The sequence below is a fragment of the Eurypyga helias genome, unplaced genomic scaffold (assembly GCF_000690775.1).
Source record: "Eurypyga helias isolate BGI_N326 unplaced genomic scaffold, ASM69077v1 scaffold7157, whole genome shotgun sequence".
Classification (NCBI taxonomy): Eukaryota; Metazoa; Chordata; class Aves; order Eurypygiformes; family Eurypygidae; genus Eurypyga; species Eurypyga helias.
This window is the reverse complement of record NW_010259768.1, coordinates 6,794-22,356: the sequence shown is the minus strand read 5'-3', so window position 1 is coordinate 22,356 and position 15,563 is coordinate 6,794. Positions and strand designations below refer to the sequence as shown.

At 38.4% G+C, this 15,563-nt stretch overlaps 1 protein-coding gene across 1 annotated transcript in view; it reads left to right on the top strand.

Moving 5' to 3' along the window:
- Nucleotides 1-15,563, top strand: part of FAM73A (family with sequence similarity 73, member A) — a gene marked incomplete at its 3' end in the record, with an annotated part of 36,933 nt that overhangs the window by 15,684 nt on the left and 5,686 nt on the right. The window contains exon 7 of the mRNA XM_010154764.1: nt 9,090-9,190. Coding sequence (XP_010153066.1) covers nt 9,090-9,190 — 101 coding nt within the window. The remainder of the gene's footprint in view (nt 1-9,089; nt 9,191-15,563) is intronic.

Genomic DNA, 15,563 nt, shown 5'->3' with positions numbered 1-15,563 from the left:
GAAACGAAAATATCGTGTCTGTGTGCACATACGAAATGCTAACAACGTCTCTTAATTGATGTTTCTGCTGTGTTTGAATCTTGCTGCCATTCAGGTCCAAGGCTCTGTCTGACCGGTCGACTTTGTATAAATGGTTGTAGCGTATCCACACAGCAGTCTCCAGCGACGGCTGTTTACTGGGCTTGTTAGTTAGCACTAGCCATACCCCATTGTTTGTCATACACATTTATTTACCAGGCATACAGTTTGTGAGGGTATTTTATTTGTTTAACCTGTGGCTGGGAGGCTCGAGGCTTGTGTAAGCATCTCATTCCTGAAGGTCTTTCTGTATCTTACAATTTTCTTAAACTTTTGTTTCAGCTTGAAACATTTCGAAGTTGAACCTCTATATGGGAGTAAATCTATTTTTGTGGAAATTTATAGCAAAAGATTCTGTAAACAATAACAACAGAGAGAGTAAAATTTATTATTTATGTGTCATTTTTCTCTCATGTATGTATTTATGCAGTTAATTTCTAAAACAGTTACAAGAAATCAACTGGGTTTGAGATGTGTTTTATTTCTCTTTTGATGCTCAGGATAAGGCTTTCTTTAACAAATTACTGTCAATTCTCTAATTCTTTGTGGGGTGTCTGGGCTGTGCACTATGTCCCACCTTACCCAATAATCCCGTTTGTAGCCAAGTGCTGTAGTGTAGCTGACTCAAGAGCACATGTCGATCACACCAGGCTTTATTCTCCCTACTGCTATTTAAAGCTGCCCTTGTTCTACATGCAGATATGCTGCAAGTATTTAAAGGTAAACTCATACATATTTCCACATAGCCTAAATCAGGTACATTCTTTATTATCCAAACTTTGCTTTATTTTTCTTTACTCTGATTTACCAAGGATAACTAATATATTGACTAGATAGCAGCTTGCAGTAGCTGCTAAGCAGTGTCGACTTCTCTTCCAGGGTCAGGTTGCATTAATCATTACTTATATTGTAATTCAAGTATTAATATGCTGTTACTAATGCATTTAGCAGCCTTAGAATGTTATTAATTTGGGTTTTAATTTAAGTTTGGTAACTGGTGTTATTTAGCAAACTAGAGGTCCAGAGGAAGAACTCTTCATTCAGTACAACTTTTTAAGGATTCTTATCTCATTCTTTCCTACTCTCTGGGGCAACTGGAATGCAAGCAGGCCTCAATCAGTAGGGCACTTAAGATATTCTTTAAGTCTTACTGTTTAAAGTTAAGCATGTGTCTTGCTAATTTAGGTTCTTAAACTGTATGGTGTGTGCAGCTGGGGTTGCAAAAGCCAGTCACATTCCTGAGCAGCTTCACTTGGAGTCTGCAGAATTCTGTCAGACAGTTCTGCCCTGAGATTCAAGTGAAGACTAGGATTATTATGCTCTCCCTGCAGAGTTTGCCTGTGTCATATGCTAGAGCCTCCATTCTGAATACAGAATCCAAATGTTAGTCCAAATCAAATACATATATTTGCATCTTTTGGTGGTTATTTCACTGAGGATCACCAGTTATATAGTTGGTTCTATCTTTCTATTTATTCTGGGGATAGAAAGGCATCACTCTTGCTTTTCTGCTACTGTCTTCATACATGTAAGCAGAATTATCAACTGCTATACAGTATATTTTTCCTTTAATGGAAGCACAAATTAATATGTAGATTCCTTTTGGCAGTCTGTCTCGCTTGCTTTGAAATGGCAACATCCCTGAAGCATAATATACTGGCTAAAGAAAAGTCTTTCCAGCAATTTTGTGTTTAAAATCTTGCTTTGAGGAGAATGTGTTGGATGGTCCCATACCCTTGTTCTGTGTCCAGCAAAACAGTCCATATGCTAGTATACTAAACTGTTTGCCCTTTCCTTTTTTTATATAACAGATTAGGAAACTTTATAAAGCAACAAGTTTCAGGAGCTGGGCCACGGTTGCTGGTTATTCTTGTAATTTTTCATCACTGGGTGTGCTACTATCTGCTCTTCTGTCAAGAGGTGCATGGTGGGAAAGCCAAGAAGGTAGCCATGAACGGCCTTGGAAGGAAGCAAGGGATACTACTAGTAATGCACTTGTGCAAACATCTTGCTTTAAGTACCCACTGATTTCAGTAGATTTACACAGGTGTAGTAGAACTGAGGCCACTTTTGAGACTACACTCCTAAGTCTGGTGAGAAGACTTTTCTACCTAACCTGCTTATAGAGGCCTCTGGTGTAGTAAAGGGATTAAAGAAGCTAATTTTAGATGTCTGAGCCTCAAAGTTAACCTTGTATTTCCTTCTCCTTTAAATATGACATTATATTTTGAATCTGCTCTGCATCACAATGAGTTAACACACTATCACACTGAATGTGGTTGAACGGACCATTCCATTGGCTCTAGGGAGTATCTGTGCAAAACCAGCGGTAGGTTGCGCTTGTTTTTAGGATGTGAAGAGCTAAGAAAAGGCAGTGACACTCCAATCTGATGACTAAGGGATCTGGCAGTCTTCACAGTGCTGTGCTGTAAATCCCCAGTGGACAGCCTACGTTTTAAAATAAGCAGCACTGGAATTCAAACTAGACTTTGCTGTGGACAAAATACATGGGATGCTTTCTGAACTGTCCTGTGAAGAGGAACCAGTGACAACTTTATGTTGCACATCCATATAAATAGACTCTGTCCAGATTAGACAGTTGAGCAAACTTGACTGCCAGATCTTCCCTCCAAATAAAATATAAGTACAGAAACTGTTATGTATTAGACTTGAAAACAGGAGGGTGGTCAGAAATCAAATTCTTCTGAAAAGGATAGGATAAAATCAAGGAAGATCCAGTGATTTTTAGCTTCAAGGTAAAGAAAAGTTGCAGAAAATTGTAACCCTCTGTAAATGTTTAAACCTTATAATGTGCAGTCACAAATAATCAAAGAGTACATTTTCAAAGAAACTAAAGGCTCTATGATAGGGAGAGCTCTAACAGTGACACGTTGTTTACACAGGATATACATCTCAAATCTGTTTCAGAATCATATGTTTATGTCAAGCAGAGAGTCAGAGCAGTAAGCCAGAGAAGTGAACATATGCATACATTTATTTTATGTTTACTAAGCTGATTTCTCAGCTGTCAGCACATATCATATGTTAGTTCAGGTTATAAAATACACATTAGATGATGCTTTATTGTCTTTGAATTCAGATTTCTGCAATCTAGCATCGTATGTGTTTACTTTGCCTCTTCCTTGAAATTTGAGTTGCAGAGTTCGTCATGGTGGGGTCTTTCTGTTGTGAATTACGGTTTTGTGATAAAGCATGCCACAGTGATTCGGTGACACCTTTCACAGGTCATATTCTCTACAACAAAAAGATGTTTCTTGCGTTTTGATTTTTTTTTTCTTAAAAAAATTGAAACTATCTGAAAATATCAATTCAGTTATCAAATTTATGGAAGAGTTGTTTAGCAGATATAAATCTTGAAAGAATCATTTATCACCGTTCCAGAATATGAAAGCTATATAGTATTTCCTAATACTCGAGTTATTTAATATACCTGTGTCTGTGGACTGCAGGAAATAAATTATACCTAAAATCCTTTCTTAGGTATGTTTGATTTTTACTTTGAGAGACCAAAATGATTACTTATGCACAAGCATTTTGTGCTGTCTTTACCTTAGGTAGATGAGAGCATTCACAGTGCTTGATTTTACTATTTTAGAATAGTAGCCATGTTGTTTTGTTTCATACATGGTTAAATGTGGTGCTCAGCATATAATATAACTTCATGGACAAAGTCAGTATCTTGAAGGTCTGAAAACAGCCAAATTACTATAAACATCACAGAAATTGCTATTATTTTTTGCAAGGTATGTGGAAAATCTCCTGAAGATTGTATGGTTATTTTAGGCAAGTTGAGGCTTTTTTCCAGATGACAAATATTGCAAATCAGTACATCTCAGCTTTCAGGTAGATTTTATTGCTTATGTATGTAAACTTAGTGGATTGTACTACTCAATTTTTATATGCATTCTCTACTTATTTATATTTAAGTGTGAAGGATCTATTACTGTCATCTATATGCATGCTTTGAATTCAGCTTTTAATCAGCTAGACTCTTTCTGTCCTAAGAATGACATAAAAGTAATAAATACAGAAGATTCTGAATGAAGACCATCTTGTGTGTGCATAATGATAAATAGGTGAGCATCTAGTGTCTTGGGAAATGGCCTTTTTATACCTGTGTGAGAGTATTGTAGTGGAAGGCTTTTAAGTGTACTTGGAAACAGTTATGAAAGCTCTGCTGTGTTAACTTTTACTGAGGAAGTAAGATTTGGGCTTCTGTTTTCACAAAAACAGAGGATTATTCTCTGCATGAGAACTACTGAATTTTGAGAAAGGTCCCTGAGTACTTGAAGGAAGTTAAATTGCAAATACCAAGTACTCAGTGCTGCCCCATACTGTTTTCCCCACTAGTTCCTTTCCATTAGACAACTGCTTTGATTGCTGAGTTCATAGTCAAATACTGGGGAGCAGAAGCTGACTGGAGGTGTGAGCACATACTGGCAGCCAGGCTGGATGATCTTGCGGCACTGGAGTGTCTTTTTGTAGGTTTGGTGGGCGTGGGAGGCGTGTTGTTTTGTTTTTCTAAAGGACTTTGTCACTTCGGTTTGCATCAGAGAAGTCCCAACCAAGAACCATGAGACATGTTTAACTCGTGATACATGCTGACGTACCCGTAGAGTGCAAGATCTGGTTAGGTATTTTTAGAAGACCCTGACCTGAAACATGGTTTTATGCTGAAGTCAGTAACGGCTTTGTTTCTATACGGTGAGGTGAGATGCTTCCAGCTATAGGCACTTTCTTGAACCCAGATTATTTGTCTTCCTGATGAATGTAAACACATAATTTAACAACAACTGTTAAATCCAGAATGGTCTGTGCGGGCACCCTGCTCCGTTCTTGGCTTGCCTTTTTTAACCTGTTGCTATGAGACCCAGTCATCAGAAGGTGCCATCTGAAGGTTAGGATTGTGTTCTTTTTATAAATAGAACATGAAGTTCGCTGCTTTCTAGGTGCATCCTGTAAGACTTCATGTAATACATTAGTAGCTACTTAGTAGAACTGATGATTTTTTTTTTAATGACTATTTAGTCAACACTCTCAAGAGTTATGACTTTATAAACATAAATAAAGCTGCTTTTGGATGCTTCAGCAGCAGTGGTGACAAACCACCACGCTGCTTGTGACTAGCTAGAAGACTGTGACACATTCTCTTGAAACTGAATTATGTACTAATTTATGCTTCTGTGCCCTGTGAACTTGATTATTGTAATTCCTTTGTCCAGGCATGAAGCCACGCATCTAAGGGGCTCTCTGTGTGGTAGCCTAGCAGAGTTCTGGGACCCTGCTGCTCTCAGGGTACCCTGATTTGTCGTAACTGCATTCCTCTGCAAGGCTTTCTCCTCTGGAGTCCATCAAGCCTCTCCGTTCTCATCCTGCTTTCTTGCTCATGATGTATTACTGCACTGATGTTCCACTGAAGTGGGAGGGCTGGATAGAATAGGAAACCATGGCTTTAACGGTGGCACTCAGGACTAAATTCCTTAACTCCCAGTGAGCTCTTTGCCAGTGGGTAAGTGCTTTCCTTTTTTAACTGCTGCACGTAAGTGCCAGACTCACTTGCGAACTCATGCCATGTTTCATTTGGGGTTGGAGGGAAGATAACTTATAAACAGTTTTCAGAATTTAAAAACATTATCTGGCAGTGAATACTTCCCAACCGAGTGCTAAAAACTTAATTTGTGTGCAGTTCCATCTCTAAGGCCAGATTTTGCTCTGAGTGTTCAGAGGGTTGGTTTTGTGGTCTGTCTGACCATCCGGCCTACCAGAGCAAAGACAAATAAATATTTGAGATCAGTACTCTGTGAATAGATGTGAAAGTCGTTTTGGTCTGGTTTGTTGGGGTTTTTTTTTCAGCCTGCTTAGTTTCAAGAAGATAGTTGTTTGAAAAATGTTGTAAAGCTAGGATTAATAGCACAGGCATCAGCAATACTCCATATTCTTAGCGTTTTTTAATACCCTTAATCTAACTTTAGAACCATATATGCATTTTAGGGCGCTACAACCAAGACTCTTGATGGCAATTACTGTTGTCAGTATCGTGTCTGCAACTCTGCTTCATCCTCTTTACAAATATAAATGAACCCAAATAACTCCCTGGCTTCTCAAATTAGTGAAGTATGTTTGAAGCTCACGTACTCACTGGTATTCCTTTCCTGAAGGTATTAGACTCCGTAAGAACTAGGGGTGAGTGTAAGAGCAGTTGCAGGGGCTGGTGGGTGGGTTCCTCCTGCAGCTGTTCATTCCAGGAGCCTCCTTGTGCTGCTGTCTCCTTTTTCTCATGTTCTTCTGTCTAAGAATGTTCTCCTGGTACTTGCATGGTATGTAGTCCAGCTGTAATGTAATTTTCACCCTCACATTTTCATAACAGTGTGCTCTCTGCACAGCGTGGGTATTGATAAGCACCTGCTTGGCTGAGGGTATTTCAGGGTATTAGGGTGGTGGTGACTAGAAAGTCAGAAATAGCTGACGTGGCTGTTTTATTTTCTTTGGAGAGGCTGTGCTTTGTACCTGTACATCACTTGCCTAGGGTATTGTTTCACTCAACATTAAAAACCTTTTTTTAATCTTTTTTTTTTTTTATAATATGCAAATGTTATGCCTTTTTTTTTTGGTAGTAATAAGAATTTTCTTTGAGTGAAAACACAAATATTCCATATTCAACTAGGTGACAGTTCTAAAAACATGGAATTATGACTTCTTCACCAAATACAGATGTATTGAAAATCATATCTCTAGAGGTTCATGTAATCTGTGGCAGGCTGGATGCAAACTTTGCAGAAGAACTGCTGATTCTGTGGTATTCTGGGCTGGAAACTCTGTGTTTCCTTCATTTATACCAATTATTTTTTTACATATATGCAGAATAAAATTTAGTTAAATAGCATTTTTTCCATTCATAGTTAATCACATAGCCTAATGTTAAACACTTCAGTGTCAGCTGTCATTGAGCTGTAAACTGACATATAACAGGAACAGCACCGTAATCATCAGATAATATCCAAAAGCCTTCAGTCCATGGTGTAGCTGGGACTTCCCTGTGAGGGTGGTGGTGATGTTCTTGGATTGTGAATAAATTGGTCTATGAGACTACTTGACAGCTGTACTCTGTGTACGTAAGAGTTAGGTCTTTACCTTAAAATCTTCATTAACGCCATCAGTAAAACAAGGGTGACCCATGCTTCACTCTTGTAGGAGTTTGTAATGTGCATTGCTACTTATGAATATAGCTGTTTATTGCTCACAAAGTGTTGCATGTTGCCTACAGGCTGGAAGGCCCAGGAAAATACTGTTTCTTTGGATTGCACTTGAACCAGGTGCTAGAGGGTTTTTATAACTGAGAAATGTAGCAACTTTTGTTTCAATTGCAAATTTTTTATGGAAACCAAGTTAGCCAAAAGGAGAGAGGTTCAGTGGAAAAATCTGCAGCAAGGCTATACATCCCTGTACTACTTACTCTGTGTTTAACAGCAGTTTCAGCAACTGCTTGTGGGAAAAAGTGATATTAGAAGAGCACTTAATGTAATATTGGAGGGGGATTAATGCAAATTATGAGCTAGAAATAAGAAGGAAACATCATGTTACCCGACTGCTCTTACCAGACCTCAAGCAAGTGCTTTATAAACCACAATTTGGTTTTCTGTTCCAGCTCTTCAAATTCCAGTATGTGATTGTTTCTCAACCAACTTGAATGCTGCTGTACTTTTCCTCTTGAAGAGCTCAGGAAAAAAGAACAAAATACCAAGAATGATCTGAAAAAATCAGACACTTTCATGAGTATTGGTGAAGTTGTGATTACAAGTTGGAACCTGCCTAACTCAAACTAGTAAAATCTTTGTCCAAACTTTTAATAATATTTTTACCTCAGTGAATAGTCTCAAAGACAGATACATACTGTTACGTGTAGTTTTTGAGCTGTCATTCCAAGTCCTTAACTAATAAAACCATAACAACCACCGAAATAATAGTTATGTAGATTTGTAGCATTTCAGTTGATGAGTAAACCATTCCAGTATGTTGGCATTTGGCCACTTTGCTATGTAACACTGTTTTTTATGAAGTATTGCCGTAGCAACAGATCTGGATGACATTGGGTAGCTGGTTGCTGTTGACTATTGAAAATAAAACAGACTTTTAGCAACACATATGTAATGTCTGAAGGTAAAGTAACCCAAAATAAATGCCTGTGCTCTACTGAGAATGTAGTACAGGGCACATCAAGCCAAGTCTGACTTACTGACTTATGGATTTAATCCTTCTGTGAAAAAGTTTCTGTATGGTGAAGAGAAAACCGTGTCTGCTAGTAATACGTGCAGCGGTTGAAATGTGATAATAAAATAAAGGAAAATGAGAGAAACTACTGCAGATTACTTTAAGCATAAAATACCAGTTATTTTAAAGGCGTTAAGGATGCTAGTATTATAGGAAATGCTTCTGGATGTGTTATTTCAGTGGAAAAGCTTGTTGGGAAAAGAGGATACAGAGAGGATTAAAAGCTTCACTTGCTCTCCCCAAGAAGCAGCAAGTGAAAAAAGGCATGAGAAGTAGAAAATGAAACTAATTCAAGTGAACCTGAAACCTGTTTTTTATTATTTAGACCATTATTTCTTGGTTACTAAAACACTGAGCATCTGAGATATAACACAGCCAAGTTAAAAACTTAACAGGGTTTAGATCAATATAAGAAAGTAATATCTTTAGATAGAGAGATCTTCAGAATTCTGCTAAAGAAAAGACAAAACCCCTGGGGAAGTAATTTTTTTTTCTTCTCTCTCTTCATTGCAGATGACGTTTGTAAGTCCATTTTAAAGACATAAAAATACAGTCACCTTCATATACCTTAGCAGGTCATAGGAGAATTTACTCTCAGCAGAACAATGTTGTGCTTTCCAAATGAAGTACTACATTAAAGTATACACGGAACACACTTTTGAGGCTTAAAATGGAATTTTCTGATAGTCTAATCATCAGTTTTGGTTTTTTCTATTTTGAAGATAAAAACACAGACGTTACTGTAAAGGACAATATGGATGATTTCTGCCTCCGAGATACATTAAGTATTGCATCAACGGACTCCTTTGTTTCCACAGCTGAGGTACGACTCTTAAAGATTTGCTTCTTTAAAAATTCATTGATCTATTTGAGCAGTGAACAGAAGAATCTTCTTTTCTTTGCTAATTATTGTAAGCAAAGTGTATTTCTTTTATGGGGAAAGTGACCTTTCCTTGCTTAGTTGTAATCAGCATCCTACCAGTTCAAGTAGTGAAATTGGAATAAATGTTCTTACTGGTTTAGTTGTTTTGGGTGGGTTTTTTGTGGGTTTTTTGGATCTGGCAGAATGTTTCCCCAATTCCTTCTAAAAATGAGTTTTCAGAAATACATCAGATTTTGATGAGTGAAGAAGCACGGTCAATTGAGGCTATAGTGGTTCTTTTCACCATGATGTGCATTTTTCTGTTCTCTTTTTTCCCTATTCCTGTACCATAATATAAAGATGTATGAAAGCAGCTTTGTCTTTTTTTGGAATTGAGGAGTTTTTTGAGAGTTAATTATTAGAAATTTTCAGCTACCTATTTTAGTATGTTCCATGCGCAATATAATTTACTTCTAACTTTCCCTAATCTTCTTGGATAAGATGATAGAAGATACATAAAGAAATAATCTTTGGATAACAGGACATTGTCTATTAGCTGAAATCTGCTGCAACTCCCTTGAAGCATTTGAAGGAATTTTATATCCAGCAACATGCTTATTTAAGTGAGGAATATCTCCTTTTACAGTATCAGGAGCTGATGTGCTGTTGAACAGCATTCTTCTCCAAATTGCAGGAAAGCCAATTGGTCTCAAAACACACATTCCATGTTAGATACTGGTATCGTGTATGTTCTACACCTAAGCTCCTAAGCTCAGACTTTTGTAAAAAGAGAGAGAATTGTATACACGCTCTTTACAATAAACTTTTGACTGTCTATTGTATCATTTGTTTTTCCATGACACAATTGCCTTGATTTAGTAATTCACATTGAACTATGATTATCGTGATTTAGTAATCCACACAAAGTTGTGATGGTATGCCTAGCATTCTTTCCTAAGGTTGTGTCTGTAGAGACTGGTTAACTGGTTGTTCTTGTATTCTGGACAAGACCACAGTTCACCCTTGCTTTGACTCTACCAGCTCTTGAGAGTAGCTGTAAACTGTTACAGTTTGTACACTTTGTGGGGTTTGTTTGGGATTCTTTTTTTTTGCATGAACTTTCCTAGTGTTTTCAAAAGTATGTGGAGAAGGGAACAATCCATTTTGCTCGTTTGTGTTGCTTGGCTTAAAAAACAACGAACAAACAAACCAACCCCGGGATGTATCACCTCTGTGGAATAACCATCCTATCCTGAAGCTAAATTGTTTCAGTATTTGCTAAAGATATGTTTGAGTCAAAATGGTCAATGGCATTGTTGTTACATGTCCTGGAAATATTCACATTTTGATACCTCAAAGCTACTTCTGTCAACTCCTTCTTCCAGAGCAAAGTTACGAAGGTTTCCTTTCCAGCTGTTGTAGCCTTTGCCAATAGAGCGAGCTCTCTGATCTCCTTTCTCAGAGTCTATTAACATTCTCAATTGATCGAAGGTGGCCTGACGACCAACAGAGCCATGAGCAGCTGGAAGTTTGGTGTTCAAACCAGAACACCGTCAAAATTCTGGAATAAATATGTGCTGCTAAGCTTAAACGACAGGGCCTACAGAGCTCTCGAGTAGTAGCTACTGGGGTGTCATCGTGTGGTGCAGGTAAAACAAAGCTGTGAAGTGGTCTTCTCTTAGGAATATAGTGTTATCTTGATGTAAAGTTTTGTCCCTCACGAGGGGGAAGGACAATGCTTTAAATTAGCACTACAAATAACTGTGGCAATGAGGAGGAGTAATAGCTACTTCACAGTAATCTCAGCTATTAGTAGAAAATAGTGATCACTTTGCTGTAACTGGATTAGAATTGACATAACAGATTCTTTTTTATTCTAGGCATGATGTCAGGAAGCTTTTTCTTGCTTATCTCCTTTCATTTTGTTATTCTTGCACTTGCAAAGAAGTGGAAAGCTTTAGGCTAATAGGTTTGAGGCTTTTCCAGCTTTAGATTTGTCTCTACTAATGGGCCAATAGGCAGGTTTTCTTTTGTCCTATGCTCCCTGATTGCAGTTACAATTTCAGTAACTATCCTAAATGCGGTGTGCTGATAGCCATGTTTAGCAAATTTTTTACATCTGAAATTCATATAAATGTGTATACTGCTGTGTGATTTTTACCCTATTGGAATCATTAGTACTTTCACCTTCTGTGAAATTATAAAGTAGCACCATTTTTTGTGGTCACATCATGCTATAAGCTCTGTGTTGACAATTACTCATCTTCCTTCTACATTCCATCCTGTCCCAAGCAGCAGGACTAAGTATTTTGTGTGTCTCTGGTTTTAAAGACTGGAAGCTATTTCTGTGTTCCAGTGCTGACACACATTCAGGTCATATTTAGGTCACCACCCAGAGGAGAGAGAACAGCAAAGATACGGGGAATCCTAGAACAAGACATACATGGATGTGTTGGTGGAAATTGATAGGGGTACCGCTTAGGAGCCAACAGGGATGTTGTGCTGTGTTATATTAGGACAAAACATAGGAATATGGCTTTCGAAAGAAGAACTGTACAAAACTGGGGCAGTTGTCAGAGTTTAAATCACATGCCCTTTTGATGAGTTCTACAGGATAGCAGTAGGGTATGCCAGAACTTCATCTTGGATACAGCTGATAATCAAGAGGTTGCTGAGGATGATGCACTTGATGACATCTCATACAGAATTGTGCCAGTCTGGGCAGCTACAATAGACAGGTGCCCGAGTCCTTGTAAAAATGATTTAGACAGACAGTTGCCATCCCCAAGCCCACTCAGGTTTCCATTCCTAAACACACATAGGCTCTCAGAAACACTGCAGAAGGGATGGTAGGCACAACCATGTGCCCTAATTAAGTTACTGATACTATATACTGTGATAAATAATGGTATTTTCTTCCCCATTTGAGACTGTCTGACATCAACTTCTGTTTATGAGGATTAGTAACCTTTTCATATTCTTGGTATCTCACCTCCTGTGTGATCAAAATAGCTACCACCTTTGGCAAGAATGCAGCAGTGAGTGTGCCAGATAACAGTTTCCACCCTCTCTTTCCTGGCTTCTTTTCCATCTTTCCAATAGAAGCTCTTTCCTGCTCTCCCTGACAGTGAGCTTCCTTGCTGCCTTTCTTGTCAGTGCACATGCATTTATTGTGTCTTGTTTTCATACCTTGACAAGAACTGAATCTGTAGCTCTATTATCAAATAAACTTTGCTTTCTTTATAAAAATGTTAACTTTGTCCAAAGCTTAGGAGATTTTTTAGACTTATGAATAAAGCCTTAGCTGCTCTTTTTTAACCAGTAATTCCTTTACTGAGGTTGTCTTTTCCTCATTTCAAATCTATTAAAACAAAGCAGTGTAGGAAGGATTTTTTTAAGAACATCAGTTTCCGTATGCCTGTGATTATATATGGCACCAAAACCTGCAAAGTGACTGAAATTGAATTTTAGATTCAGAAAGTGCTCAAGAAGAGCCCTGCCACTGAAAGATGGAGTTACCTTTTTCATGGTTTATATACAGATGTTTTAGTCCCTCTGGTATTCCCTATTTCAGGGAAGGAATAATGTTGGCAAGTAACAGTAAGGTGTATTCCTATAGTATTTATAAGTGAGGTGTTTGGGTTTTTTCCTGTTTCATCACAAAAATCAGACACATGTCCCTCTGTATTCTGACTGCCTTCAGAAGGTTGAACATAATCACTAATCTGATCTTCTCAGGCCTTATTGTTCTCATCCTGGTCACTTCCTCCATGTTCATAGCATCTGTCCAATTTGATGTGGATTGTTGTCTTACCTCAAAACCAAATGTAGTACAGCAGCCCTGCAGTCTAGCATGCCCTGCATAGCAATTGGAAGGATTTCTCTGAAGAACCTGTATGTCAGTGATGTTGTAGGCAACAAGAGAAGTTCTGTTCTGCTTTGAGAAATACCACCCATTCCTATGTCCCTTCTAACAAATTCCTCAAACTTCATGTTTCATTGGTGTTGGTCTTGGGTTCCCCCCCCCCCAGTTATTTGCATTCTGCATCCTAAGAGATGTAGCCCCAGTTAAAAAGATTCCATAGTGGGGAAAAGCTTTCCTTGTGGAGATGAAGAGTGGTCAACGGGAACCAGATTCCTGTGTTACCCTCCAAGGACAACTGCAGTGCTTGCTGTATGGCTATGAATAGGGAAACTTAGGCCAGCAAGTCACTGAATGGTGTTCTCAACGTTTTAAAAATAATTTAAAAATCTGTAGTTGATCCTTGACCTCTAACAGAACCTCAGCTATGTGTGGTATTTGCATAGTATGTTACATGTTTTCGTTTCTAGGCCAAGGAGGATGTTTGTCTAATAGTGTGTTCCTGTATGCCAACTGCTCATACTAGACACTTTTTAATTCTTAGGAAGCATACATAACATTTTTAACAAATCCCATATATTAGCACTGAATCAATTTTTGTGCCATAAAACCTCCGTGTAGGTACTGCGTAGGCGAAAGCTTAGGTACCAGACACAGCACATAGCCTAGGATTATTCCGCCCGGCGAGGAGGAGTTCACACAACACAGTGAAGTCACATTCTACATTATGCTTAAATTAATAAAGTTGCAGCAGTAATTCAGATAAATCATGTTCTCAGCATGTTTCCCTCAAAGAAAATATATCAAGTGTCTTGTCATTTATACAAGTTAGTATAGAAGAGTTCCTGAAAATACATGAAAATCCTTTCTGTTTGCTTCCAGGTATTAGGAAGGATGCACCACTTATCATTTCAGTTTATTTAAGTACCATCTCAAATGTTTTAGTTGGTAATAACCGTCACATCTTCCAGCTCCCTGAACTTGTTTTACACTCATCCTGCAGCTACTTAAGTTTTTAAAAAATCTTTTAAAAGATGAAGACACCTAGAGAAAGAGATCATCATCAGCCTTTTTAATAGAGGATAAGCCTGGTTTCTCAAAATGTAAGGAATGCTGACAATGACAGTAAATTGACTTTTTTTTATTAGGGGGAGCAAGCAAGAATTCCTAAATGGTCTAGCATTGTTTATTTTTGTTATATGCATGTAGGTGGTTATTTTGGTAGTCAACAAGGTCTTGATGCACAGCTGAGAATTTTTTCTTATTTATTAAGAAGCAGCGTGTGGGTGGCAAATAAGAGTACCGAGCCTGTTCATTAAACCAGAACGGTCAGGGAATCCCAGGCTTACAAGCTGTTCCAAGTTCCAGAGATTTGAGGATTTACAGTGGTTTCAGTATCTCTGTACTAGCAGATGCAGCCTTAAAGCTGAACTGTCCCAAGAAAACTGATCAGCATCCACGTCAATAAAACCAATCCACGTCATGATTTGAGGCTGCTCTGCAGCATGGTGTGGCACAGGTTGTCACCTCAAACTTGGGAGTTTTGCAGAGGTGCGTATTATTTCACTATCATGAAGTTGGATGTCCACTGCAGGTCATCATGAATGCCCTGTGCAGTGGTCACCACCAACTACTATCTCTTTCTTCAGCCTTGGATGTGTAGAAGTAAAGCATTACAAGATGAGATTGCTGCTGTAGGGCGATTCATCTTTTCATGTCCTCTTTGTCTGCATTTTCATGTTCTTCTTCATGTAACCCCAGGTGACAGGAAATAGCGGACAGAGGCTGGCACGTCAGGTCCATCATCACAAGCCTCTGCGGTACAACCACCAGCACTTACAGGAGCTGTGCATGGAACATGTTTTTGTCCTTACTGGTGTGTTAAGGGTTTCAAAATGGCAGTGGCTGTGCAAAGAAGTGCTCACTGCAGAGTGGCAAGAAAGGACTCGAGCTTTCACGAGTCCAAATTACCTGTGATGACAAGATGTGGGATGCTGGGGCTTTCTTCTGCTTTCTGATAAATACCAAAACACTGGAGGAAAGTTACGTGGTTGATAGGGGTACATAGTGGGGTTAAAAGCAGGTACCTGAATACATCTCAGGAATACATGCCCATTCATATAAGACAGTTACAGCGAACCATCTCATTTACAACTAACCTTTCTCTCCACATTTTTCCTCAAAGGTAACAAGTCCTTGAAAACTTTTACAAAAAGAGTTGGTTTTCCTTTTGATGTCTTGAGCTTGAGAAGTTCTTATCTAGAAAATGTTGTATGCTCTGCATGCTGTTAAACATTGTATATGATTTGTCTATTCTTCTAATAGCTAGAAATCTCGATGTGTGTTCGGAGCATCTTCAACTAACTTTATTTCAAACCAAGATGTTTGTATAGGCAAGCTTTCACCTTATCCAGACCCAGAAAGAACAGTCATTATTGAATGTTTGAAAGACCATTTAAAATGTAATACTGT